This window comes from Brachyistius frenatus, unplaced genomic scaffold (genome assembly GCF_029030835.1).
Source record: "Brachyistius frenatus isolate BFR_SWC_R1_liver_20210118 unplaced genomic scaffold, ASM2903083v1 Contig_43, whole genome shotgun sequence".
Classification (NCBI taxonomy): Eukaryota; Metazoa; Chordata; class Actinopteri; family Embiotocidae; genus Brachyistius; species Brachyistius frenatus.
Genome location: NW_027210642.1, coordinates 2,948,948 through 2,961,256, shown reverse-complemented (window position 1 = coordinate 2,961,256; position 12,309 = coordinate 2,948,948). Strand labels below are relative to the sequence as shown.

General features: G+C 39.8%; 2 protein-coding genes across 3 annotated transcripts; one reads left to right on the top strand and one right to left on the bottom strand.

Moving 5' to 3' along the window:
* Positions 1–1,206: 1,206 nt before the first annotated feature.
* On the bottom strand, positions 1,207–6,700 carry LOC138623445 (tumor necrosis factor ligand superfamily member 6-like). Of its 2 annotated transcripts, XM_069702987.1 has the most exons (6): positions 6,586–6,700; positions 5,953–6,005; positions 4,118–4,241; positions 2,473–2,506; positions 2,313–2,387; positions 1,207–2,144 (listed from the first exon to the last, which is right to left on the bottom strand). In XM_069702987.1, exons 2-6 carry the CDS (start codon positions 5,991–5,993, stop codon positions 1,759–1,761), a joined length of 660 nt encoding a protein of 219 aa, XP_069559088.1. In that variant the 5' UTR covers positions 5,994–6,005; positions 6,586–6,700; the 3' UTR covers positions 1,207–1,758. The 2 variants fall into 2 exon arrangements, with proteins under 2 accessions (XP_069559088.1, XP_069559087.1); XM_069702986.1 differs by lacking the exons at positions 5,953–6,005; positions 6,586–6,700 and having other exon boundaries at positions 4,118–4,645.
* LOC138623446 (transmembrane emp24 domain-containing protein 1-like) lies at positions 6,295–9,616 on the top strand. Its single transcript, XM_069702988.1, has 4 exons — positions 6,295–6,664; positions 7,432–7,529; positions 7,880–8,066; positions 8,208–9,616. The coding sequence occupies exons 1-4, from the start codon at positions 6,488–6,490 to the stop codon at positions 8,424–8,426; spliced, it is 681 nt and encodes a 226-aa protein (XP_069559089.1). The 5' UTR covers positions 6,295–6,487; the 3' UTR covers positions 8,427–9,616.
* The last annotated feature ends 2,693 nt before the right edge of the window (positions 9,617–12,309 follow it).

Below are 12,309 nucleotides of genomic sequence, written 5' to 3'. Positions count from 1 at the left end.
AGGCTCCTAGGGGCGGGGCTGAGGTCGTGCAAAGCTAGAAAAGAGCCCTTCATCAACGAGAAGCAAAGAAGAGCCAGGCTGGGGTTTGCAAAAGACCATAAGGATTGGACCATAGAGGACTGGAGTAAGGTCATCTTCTCTGAGTCCAATTTTCAGCTTTGCCCAACACCTGGTCGTCTAATGGTTAGACGGAGACCTGGTGAGGCCTACAAGCCACAGTGTCTCACACCTACTATATATTATATTTATTTATAAATATTTATGATATAAATTTGGTGGATGATCGGTGATGATCTGGGAGTGCTTCAGCAATGCTGGAATCGGGCAGATTTGTCTTTGGGAAGGACGCATGAATCAAGCCAAGTACAAAGTTGTCCTGGAAGAAAACTTGCTTCCTTCTGCTCTGACAATGTTCCCCAACTCTGAGGAGTGTTTTTTCCAGCAGGACAATGCTCCATGCCACACAGCCAGGTCAGTGAAGGTGTGGATGAAGGACCACCAGATCAGGAACCTGTCATGGCCAGCCCAATCTCCAGACCTCAATCCCATTGAAAATCTCTGGAATGTGATCAAGAGGAAGATGGATGTTTACAAGCCATCAAACAAAGCCGGCTGCTTGAATTGTTGCGCCAGGAGTGGCATAAAGTCACCCAACAGCAATGTAAAAGACTGGTGGAGAGCATGCCAAGACGCATGAAAGCTGTGATTGTAAATCAAGGTTATTCCACCAAATGTTGATTTCTGAACTCTTCCTAAGTTAAAACATTGGTATTGTGTTGTTTAAAAATGAATATGAACTTGTTTTCATTGCATTATTCGAGATCTGAAAACACTGCATCTTTTTTGTTATTTGGATAAGTTGTAATGTTTCTGCAAATAAATGCTCTAAATGACAATATTTTTATTTGAAATTTGGAAGAAATGTTGTCAGTAGTTTATAGAATGAAACAAAAAAAAATTTTATTTTACTCAAATGCATACCAATAAATAGTAAAACCACAGAAACTGATCATTTTGAAGTGGTCTCTTAATTTTTTTCCAGAGCTGTATGTATATAAATCACAGCAGGGTTACAGTGGAGGCAAATGTTATTTGGACCCCCCCCCCCCCCATATCAATATTATGGTTATGCCCTTGTATGAAAAGGCTTGAGAAAACCAAACACCACTTTTAAATTATTACCTCTTTATTTCATTGCTTTGACTATATTAAAGTACTGAAATACAGAAGAACTTAGGGCAGTTATAATATGAAGAAATACATAAATAGTATGCAGCATTTATTAAGGCAAGAATCAAATGAAATGTCACCTTAAAGTTTATATTTTTTCCTTTTCAATTTAAGTATAAACATGATACATCTGTCAATGTTTATCTAAATCCATCGATTACAACTCATCAAAAGCAGAGATTTAATAAGATATTTTTACAAAGTGAAAGATTTTGACCTGCAGAAACGAAGCCACCAGCACAGCCCTGCACTTCAAAACATGCAAAGGCACAGAGGATTTCACACTTGCCTTTCAAAAATCCCCAAGAAGACTCATCCAATTACTATTTTTTTAAAGCTTTTAACCCTCACGTCGTCCTCGGGTCAAAAAGACCCGCATATAAAAATCTAAAATCTAAAAAACATAGCCTATAAAAATAAAAATTTAAAACCTAAAAACAAAATAAAAATAAAATAGAACTTGGTTGAACACAGCTGCAGGTCATTTTGACCCTAGGACAATGGGAGGGTTAAATACCAGTGGGATATTTATATCATATATGCACCAAAGACATTATCAAAGGGTTTGTGTCGCTGAATTTTGGAGGTGCTACTGACCGACACATAGAGTGCATCATTTTCATAAAGGTGGAACACTCCCCCTATGTAACTGCTGGATCGCATTTTGGTCGACACCGGAGAGTATTTCCTGGAATGCAGAAGGGTTATGTTGCCGTCAGCGTACTTGTCAGTGTGCATTTGAACATAATGGTAAAATGTGCCGCTGTCGGTGAAGAAAACCTTGGAATAGACAAAGTAATAACCCTCTTTCTGAATGATTAATTTTCTGTCTTTGTAGGTCATTTCATAGAGGAGAGGGTCTGCATCCATACTCCATGCCATGACGTGTTTCTCATGAACTACATCTTGTCCATCTGCAAAACAAGTAAAAGAAGACAAAAGCAAAGAGATATTTTTTTAAATGGGAGTGTAAAAAAAACCTTTTTACTCAAACCTCATGAGCTGTATTTATTGTTTATTTTCTGCTGGGGTAAAATATATGAACATTTTGGTAATGGAAGGGACAGAAATTCTGGTTTCACCTGTCAGATGTGCAACTGGTTTGGAGGGAAGAATATCATAACTCGGCCGTCTAGTGGGAGTGGTTGCAGCGTGATCTGTGCGTGATGAGACAGAATGTTTCTAATGTGAAATGAGAAACTCAAGATATTTCTCATTTGAATAAAAAGTGCTGAGACATACCTGCGGTGAGTTTAGAGAATGATCCTGAGGTGGCCTGCAATGGAAACAGAAAGGGTTTACCTCTTAGTTTAGTGTGTATCTTTGTTTGCATTGATGAGCGTGCACATGCAGATGCAATCAAAACTGGTGGATGTGCAAACAAGTTGTAAAAATAAGACGCAAAAGACAAAAATCTCAATAAATTTAAATGAATCTAAAAAAAAAAAAAAAGGTTCACATCATCTGAATTGTAAGTGGCACTTTTTGTGTTTTGTTTCCACTGTCATTTTTCTGCAGAGCAAAGTAGGACCGGTTGGCCTTCTTGGTAATGAGCAAAAGGTAGACCACAGTAACACAACAGGAAATAGACCACTTCCTGTCTATTCACTGTCCCTTGTTTGTACACTGTATACACGCACATCTGCTGTGAGAAAGCCCAAACCTGTGACTCCTGCCCTCACAAAGAGGAATAAAAGCAATAAAGTATGTTGTCCAAGTGAAACCATCCACCATCATAAACATCAAGTTTATATGCCCCCTCCACCTCCACCACTACCCCCCCCTCCCCCCCCCCCCCCCCCCCCCCCCCCCCCCCCCCCCCCCCCCCCCCCCCCCCCCCCCCCCCCCCCCGTTTCGGACAAATTCAGACACATTCTCCGTAAATGGGTCGAACTTTATTGTACTTCTCCATCTCTACTCTACTCTCTTCCCCATAACAGTGAAATAAATTCACCATCAGCACTTTTAGTAGAAAAACAATCATTCATATGATTGGAGTAATGTCCGTTTTGTTTCTGTCACGAGTATTTTAGGTTTTGATGCCTTTGCTTAAAAAAAAAAAAAAAAAAAAAAAAAAACGGAACATGATTCTACACGCACATAAAAGTTGAGTAAAGAGACGTGTTGTGGGTTTAATTTTATGCAAACCATACTGGTTTAAAAAAAAAAAAAAAAATCGCACTATCATTTTGTCACCACACTGGGAAAATCTGTCATCACACATTGTCTTCTGGACTGTAGAAGTTTCCACTTTAGTGTAACGGCAGAGCAGAAAAATTTCCCCACACAGAGCATGTGACTGTGGGAAGTGCACACAATAGAAGGCTATGGGAAAAGTGATAACAGGGGTGTCCTTGCATTTCTACATTATATTGTATATTAAAAAAAAAAAAAAAAATCTCAGGGCTGAAAAGTTACAGTTATGAAGTAACTTTCTCAAGACATGAAACATGCTGTGTATAACTTCTGTCAACGTTTTATGTTCCAAGGTCTCGCAAGTAATTACGTTTGTGCATATACATGTTTAAGTATATAAAAAAAACACTCAAATGTTTGTAGAAATGTCCAGAAATCAATCTGCAATTCCAGATTTTCAAAGTTAATCGATGATTATAGAGGGTCATGATAGAATATGCAGTGACCGAAAAAGAAATTGCTGCAAAAAACAAAATAATTTGGATAATGACTATGTATGACTACGTGTTTAAGGGAAAATGTAAATTATTGTGAAAAAAAAAATGACAGTGACAGAAAAACGAAAATACGAAAAGAAAACTAGTAGTGAGAATAAGGTGCTGAAACAGAATAAGATCTTATGACAAAAGTGAAATTCAAAGGGAAATTGAATGACAGATTGCTAAAGGTATTGTAGGCAGGTGATACTTACAGAATCTGGTTGGTAGAGACGATAGATAAAGCAAGCCTCTATGACCATGCCGCACAACGCCAGGCTCACCAGCAGGAACAGCAGGGTCTGCGCCATCCCAGCATGCCGTCTCCCCTGGCTCAGCCTCGGGGGCAAAGGAGGCAAAGGAGGCAAAGGAAGCTGAGTGGCATGGCAGTCCACCATGTACACTGAAGGATACCCACCCTCAGCCATACTTATCGAGCTCTTTCTGTGACTGAAAAATGAGTTTATGTGGAACTATCGCCCAGAAGTCAGTTGTTGCTTCAAAGTGACTGCAGAGACACCGCAACACGGAGAGAGACAGAGAAGTGTGAAAAAGTTGCAAAATGGGTGGGCTCACTTCTGGTTGGTTTAAATAGAAATGCCTCAAGAATAGTCAGATAAAGAACAGACTCAGATACAGAGGTCTTGAGATGTATCACTAATGAGGGTTTCAGCGATGCACTGTAAATGCAAACATCAAACAGATACTGTAGTTGATGTAAAAAAAAAATCTGGTGCAGTCAATGTAGCATTTATAAGGTCTTGCGGCAGAAGATAACAATCAATGAGCTGGAGACCCTGTACAATGTATTTGATCTTCCCCCTCCCACCCTCCCACCACATCGAAGTAGCAATGTTGAAATATCTCTCGTTCACTCTTTCCTCTCTCGTTCACACTTTCTTTATGGCTTGCATGGTCTCACAGCAGCAACTGCAGACCATAATCGAGTCTGAGACTCAGATCAAAACCACCTGTTATTTCCTTATGTGGAACATGCTTCGCTGTCGGTGACTGACAATTCACTCCTATAAATTCAGGTTGGAGTAAATATTGTAAACCTGCCTAAAGTTTTTCATGTTCTTTTCTGCTTCACCTTGGTTGATTCACTGAGAGCATATTTTACAGTGTAAATGCAATAAATGTGACCTTTGACCTTTGACTACCAAAATCGTATCAGTACATTCTTGGGTCCTCGTGAAGGTTTGTGTCAAGTTTGCTGAACTTTGAACTGAAGGGAACATGAGAAAAGTAGGTAGACGGTTGGATGACCTGCAATCATAATGCCTGCAGCTGCGGTTGTTGCACAGAAGCACAAACAAATGTTTTGCCAACTTGATCCCCAGAGATTGAGTTTGACTTTTAGTGATTCACTTTAATGTTGTTGCGATGGGCTGATAGGCCTATTGTGGATCCACTGTATAAATATGTATCATGAATTCCTGTTACTCATCATATATTAGATAAACCTAACGTATCATCAATGATTGCTGATCACAATTTCTTCAAATAGAAATTTATATCTCACAATGTTAGTTGTAATCCAGTTACATAGGATAGACCCACATGTTATTGTCCTCTCAGAAAGCAATGCCCTTCTTATTCCAACCTTTTCTCTTTTGTTTATAATCAAACTGATCATCACATTTACAACATTATTATCCAGTTTTCCTCCTTGGTTTATTACAGTGTAAACCGTTGCTGTCTCCATTGATTTGTCAATTGGCCCCGCTTGGATTGTGGTTTTAGTGTTTCCCCTCAATTCTTTGCCTCTTGCCACTTTTCAGCAACAATATCAACAAAAATATAATACGAAATACAAATCTCATCCCACCCTCTAGTTTTTAAACATCTACAAATAAGATTGAGTCATGCGGAAACATTTGGTTATTTTGGGTATGTATGAAGTAACTGAGTTAACAATAATGATCGCGTGACAACTTCACGTCTTGATAGCAAGCAACAACAATTCATCAGACAACATTAAGTCATGCTTTAAGTCATCATAAATCATTGCGATATAAATTAAACTTATTTTATGGTCTTCACATACCCAATAACATCCATTAAACCAAAGGCTTGTTTTGTTTTCATCCACAGCCCCACCTATAGGACATAAAAGGACACGATTAGCACAGTATATATATATATATACATATATATATATATATTTTAGGAATTTAATACTTTAAATGAAAGAACATTAGAAGAAAGTACAAACCATGATAGTTAAAAAAAAAAAAGTTATGAAAAAGTTTAAAAAAAAATTTTTTTTAAAAAAAGTCTTATCTTCACACTAATTATACAGGCCTTCCTCCCTGTGGTTTAAAACACATGATGAGCTTGTTGTCCCTCGGTGCTCCTCAGTCCAGACCGCAGTACGCTATCGGTCACGGAGATAGTAGCTCCGCACATTCAGCTTTGACTGAGGAGTCAAACAAAACTGTCAGGCTATTCTGCAACTACTGCCACTACCACAGTGAGCAATTACAGAAATACAGAGAACTTCCTTTATTGCGCATGTTTGTAAGAGAAAGCTACCCTGAGTTGGTGGAAGTGGCTTGAACAGACCGCACTGCGACCCAAGCATGATGAGTGCGTCTGCACATCTCTGTTTGCTGGCCTGTTTCACTCTGGCTGGAGGCTTAACTTTGGATATGGGGCCAAACCAAAACATGGAATTTACCTTTTTGTTGTCTGCTGGCACCACGGAGTGCTTTCACCAAACCACAGCAAGGAAAGACAGCATGGAAGTTGAATATCAGGTAAATACAAACTTCTCTCGTGTTTGTGTGCACATGGACAGTGTTTGTTCTGTCTCTTTGGAGTAGCTTCATACAAGTTTCAGAATGATATCTGACCGAAAAATAAATGAACAGGAGTTGGACTTTGGTCTTGTGTGCAGAGATAAGAAACTCACTGGGGCTGTTGAGGACACCTGTGTGATACTAAGACTGCAAAGAAACAGAAAAAAAAACAACAATATAGATCTGCCTCAATTTAAAAACGCTGCAGAAGTACTTAACATGCACCTGCTCAAGCGCAGCCAAGAAGAAGCCCAAAGCGCATGCATTAACGAACAGACTCATTCATTTGTGAGTTGTTGTTTTTTTTTTACAGAGATTTAGAGAGTCTTGGATCAAACCTCTCAGACTGCAGCCTAAAGTCAAAACCTTGAGAATGTCCCCAATTTCCTACTGAGGGTGCTGAGCTGTCTGACCCTGTGCTTCTGTGAGTGGGCAAAGTGGGTGGTTAAATAAAAACTTTTGCCACACACACACACACACATATCCAAACCGTCCAATTATTACCACTGTGGGGTATTATGTGAGCTTGGTTGTTGCTCAGTGCACTATTCAGGGCTTCAATTTGACATTCATGCAGCTGTTTCAGAGATAGTCCGAGTAAAGCTTGAGCTGTGAGCTGCACGTCTGGAGTAAAAATGTGAATATAACGGATACGCAAGTGAATTCTGGGTAACTATGACTTGAGGAATGTATGAGCTTCAAATCTGACCACGATTCTTTTCCAGGTGATAGCGGGGTCAGGTTTGGACGTTGGCTTCACCCTCATTTCACCAAGCGGACAACGGCTGGTCTCCGACTTCCGGAGGTCCGATGGCAGCCACATGTGGGTCACTGAAATACTTTATTTCGACCGCCTCCTTTCGATGTGATGCTCAGTACCTGCAAGAGGCCCACATATTGTTTGCGGTGAAGATTTTAAACCACCACCAAAAGGTTATTGGGCTTAAAAGCAGCAAAACGTTTGACTTCTTTTTTTACTTCATTTCAGATTGCTAATTCCGTTTTCCTTTTCAAATAAGTACATTTTAACAAACATTAATACGGACAGGAGATTCATAAAACCAGTGACTTACAGTACTCCACTATTTTGTAGCGAGTCATATTCATAAGTCGTATTGTCAAAAGCAGCAGTCACCTGTCTTCAAAATGTGAATGTTTTTTTTTTTCCTGCAGGGTGGATCCCACCGAGGATGGAGACTACCACTTGTGTTTTGACAACAGCTTCAGTAAACTGTCAAAGAAGATGGTGTTCTTTGAGGTGGTCATTAATAGCCGGAGCAGCGCAGGCAGAGGCCGAGACGAGTGGGGAGACGTTGCTACGGCAGAGATCATGGTGGAGTACAAACTGGAAGACATCAGGGTGAGGACAAAAAACAAAACAAAACAAAACTAAAGAGGAAGATTTCATCTCCTTCATCGATGATTTCCTTCCATTATCTGTTGTCGTTCTTTCTTATGTTGTCATCTCTTCCTAACCTGCCGTTTCGTCCTCCTCTTCCAGGCGAGAATGGACTCTGTGTATCTGCGCCTGGAGAAGAGCCGTCAGATTCAGACCGTGCTGCGGGCCTTTGAGGCGAGGGGCCGCTACCTGCTGGAGGACAACCTGTGGCGAGTGTCCTTCTGGTCCTGCATAAACCTGTTTGTCATGCTTATTGTTGCCGTCACTCAAATTTATACCCTGCAACGTCTCTTTGATGACACGAAGCGGGTCTGCACATAGTGACAACTGAACTGTTTTATTACCTCCATCCAACATTGAGAAGAGCTGGAGGCTCTCACACAGAAAATACTGACATGTGAGCCTTGCGAGTAGAATTTAAAGGGATATTTCCCTTTTTTTCTGATTTAAAAAAAAAAAGAAAAATGCGGTTCCTGCACTGGGATTTTGTTTCGATCAAAAACGACTTTGATTATTAACACATTAAAAGACAGGCAATCACATTTACAGCACACAGATACATACTCTATACACATAAAAGACTTGCAGCATTGATTTTTTTTTTTTTTTAAATAATGTCATTAGGGAAGCTAGAGAGCTGCTGCTGTTCTTCCTCAGAAGTTGTTTTATTGAACTTCAGATACTACATTTGACATTGACATTTTAAAACTCTCAGCTATCTTTTATCAAACCAGCAGCTAAAACAAACCAATTAACAATCCGATTTTATCGGAAACTTCACCTCACCTACGACCAAAAAAAAAAAAAAAATTTCACAAGCCTCAGGCTGTAAAAGAAAACATCTAAAATATTCAGTGATTAAAAACACATGTATTCACACAATTTCTCCATCTGGCGCTTAAATACGCATAAAATAACAATGTCATGCAGATGGCTTCCTTGAATGCTTTTAGCAGTCACATAAAGTAGACAGAACTTATTTTTTCAAATTATTATTCAAATGTATTTGAATCACCATCACACTAACATTTTCCGTTTTAAATCCTTGTCAGTGGTAACCACTTGGAAGGCTTTTTTTTTTTTTACTTTGTCATCAGTGAACAGAAAAACATGCTAAAATAATAACAGCAATAATAAAGAAGATTCTCCGGCCGAGTTTGTTTTTGAGACTCGGCGCTGAATCTGGTAATTTATTCCAAAAAGTTTCTATCGCACTGAATTAACAGTTTTTCTTCAAATAACTGAGTCTTTGGGGACTGGACTGGAGAACAGAAAACATCTACAGCAGGTTTCATACTCCTTCAACTTGGCTCTTGTGCTCAGAACTATTTTAGACAACATTCACTACAGGGAAAGAAAAACTCAATTCTGTTTAAAGTTCGATGCCTCTCGGTGGGAATTCTTCAGTTTTACTGACAGTATCAGATTACGAAAGTGGGTCCTGTAACAACACTGTGGGAAGTTTTCTTTTTGGGCGAACTAAAAAATAAAATGTGTAGCTCTTCCGTTTCCATTGTTGTCACGGATTGGAGTAATTTCACGTCCACTGCGGGCTGGTCAAAGTCACCACTGGTTTCGACGGGGAGCCGGGCGCCTGTTCAGGAACAATCAACCAACATTAATCTCTCAACCTTGTGACATGCAGTAAAGTAAAAACTTGCCTTCTGACAGGAAATAGTATTGGATCCAGTAATTGGAACAGTGACGGTAATTATAGTGAGGCAGCTGCAGAATAGACACAAACCTGGATTTATTAACTAATGCTGCAGCTGTAAGAGGAATACATTTCAAAAAATGGACATAATTTTTTTTTTTTTTTTTTACTGGGGGACATTTTAACTTATTTATAATACACAAGTGTTAAAAAAAAAAAAATAACGTTTTGAAAAATTTTGATAGGCGCATTTCAAGCCTTTTGGGTAAAATTTATATAGTTCCTACTAAAATATTGAAACCACTTTGGGAGGTTCTCACGTTTTATATGTTCTTATATAACAACACTGCCTCAGATTATGTCCATAACCATTTAACCATTGATGAGTCCTCTCCTGTTGTTTAAAGTCACATTAAACCTACTTTGATTCCATGCTGCAAGACACGTGAAAACCCACAGCTTTCCCAACAGGGCCGAATTGTTTTCAGAAGCACGACGGCGATGAAGTGCCACGGCATGGCAATTTTTGTTCGTCACTACATGTGGGAGAAAATGGAAGTAACGAGCGGTGACCACCGTTTGCCCTCTGTGAAGCAGGCAGTGAAACGGTTGCCATAGGAACATGTGCGGGTTTAAGTCCGCGTGTGTTGGTTTAGATGTAAAGAGAGAGGCAAGGGGAGGAGAGGAAACCAAGGAGGGTGCTCTACATGATCAGAGACGAGAAAGGGTCACACAAGACACAAAGAGACACCAACCACCAGAGCCAGTCCCTTTATTGTACACGACACCTCTTTATTTATTCTCCTTTCTAAATCAGTTCATGTTTATTCAAATCAATTAATTGCTACAGAGGCACTTGACAAGGGTTTGCAAAACAAAAACAAGAAAGATTTTTGCAGGTTGGTTTCCAACCCCTTCCTGCAGATCCAGGGAGGGGAGGGAAAGAGGAAAGAGGCAGGGGGCACATCCATTAAAAAGGAGAAAGGCAGGTTTCCCACAGCCAAATGCATGATGGGACATTTACAGTCTGGGCTTCTCGAGGGCAGGCTGAAGTGACAGGCACGAGGGGAATTTCAACAAACTCTGGTCAATAAGAGGTTTTATTAAATGAACTTGTGTACCACGGGTTTGTGAAAGATATAAATGTGAGAGGTCGTTAATCTAAAGATTGAAGGCCGGATTTTTTTTTTTTTTTTTTTTTAAAGAGCATTTTACTCTTTCTGGCGCTGTCACAGAGCCATGCCTGGAGGAAGGGGGGGGGAGCACATTCTGTCTCAAGAGTCTGTGGTGTGGGATATTTTTCAATGGTTTACAGTTTTTCCTCGTCTCATCAGGTTGACTAATTCATTCTCTGTACAGTGGAAAGCCTTGACAGATTCTCCAGACAGTATGTGCCTTCATACACCACAACTTCCACCACCCGCTCACCACCACTATTGATCAAACCAAAAACCACAAAAATAAAAAAAAAAATCGACGTAGCCCGCCCTCACCCCCACCTTTGGAACCCCCCCTCCAAAAAAAAGAAAAAGAAAGCACCTAAAAATGTTCCAAGAAAAATGGTTTAAAATGGTGAAATACCTTCAAAGAGCAATCAAAAGATAACCATCAGCAAGTAATCACAGCTGTCAGGACCCAACACATTTAGACAGCTAATCCCTGTATCAGAACCCCAAATATTAGTCCAGGAGAACCTAGGGATCTGAGTAGAATATACAGAGCTGATACAATTGCAACCAAAAACATCAAAAGAAATGACAAAATGCCCCAGTTATAAATAATGCATGAGGAGATGACCAATCTCTTTTTTTTTCTTCCCCTTTACTGTATCTATAAAATGACAGTGTTAGTGCCTCCTTTAATTTGACAACTACAGTAGCATTTTAACATCTTGGGCTCTGATTATAATCATAGCATTGTTTTTGTTTTGTCACCAACCTGGAATAAAAGGAGATACAAGTCAACTCCCCCCTTTTTTTTTTTTGGCCAGCTATATACAATATTTGTACCGCGAGGAAGCAAAGCCGATAGCAAAAATAAAATGTTCTTGAAAACTGAGCCCAGAAAGAGATGTGACATCTCCTCTATGCTTTATACTATCTTTATACTCTCAAACGCAGATCTGCCCTCCTCTACACACCCCGCAGATTCACCAACTTTTATTCTCTCTTGAGATAAAACTCTACTGCGTGCTCGGGTCTATTTGAAGCTAATCCAGGAATTAACAGTCTACTCGAAGGCTGTAGGCCTTATTGGGGTTCCACTGAGACTGAAGGGATTAAAATTCAGGGCTCTAACAACTCTGAACTGGTGGAGAAAAAGCTTCCCACAAAGTGCAGACAGCCTTCGGTCCGTCTTTCCTTCCCTCTCCTGTTTTTTTTTGTTTTTTTTGTGTGCATAGTGTTCTGGTAATGGACTACAACATCCCTGTTATGAGTGGCTTGTCGTAAGGCTACATGGTTAGAAGTGTTTGGATTATAATGGTCAATCTGCTTGACGTCTTCTCATCGTGGAGGGATAGTTAAGAGAGGCGGAGCTGAAGCTGCCCTC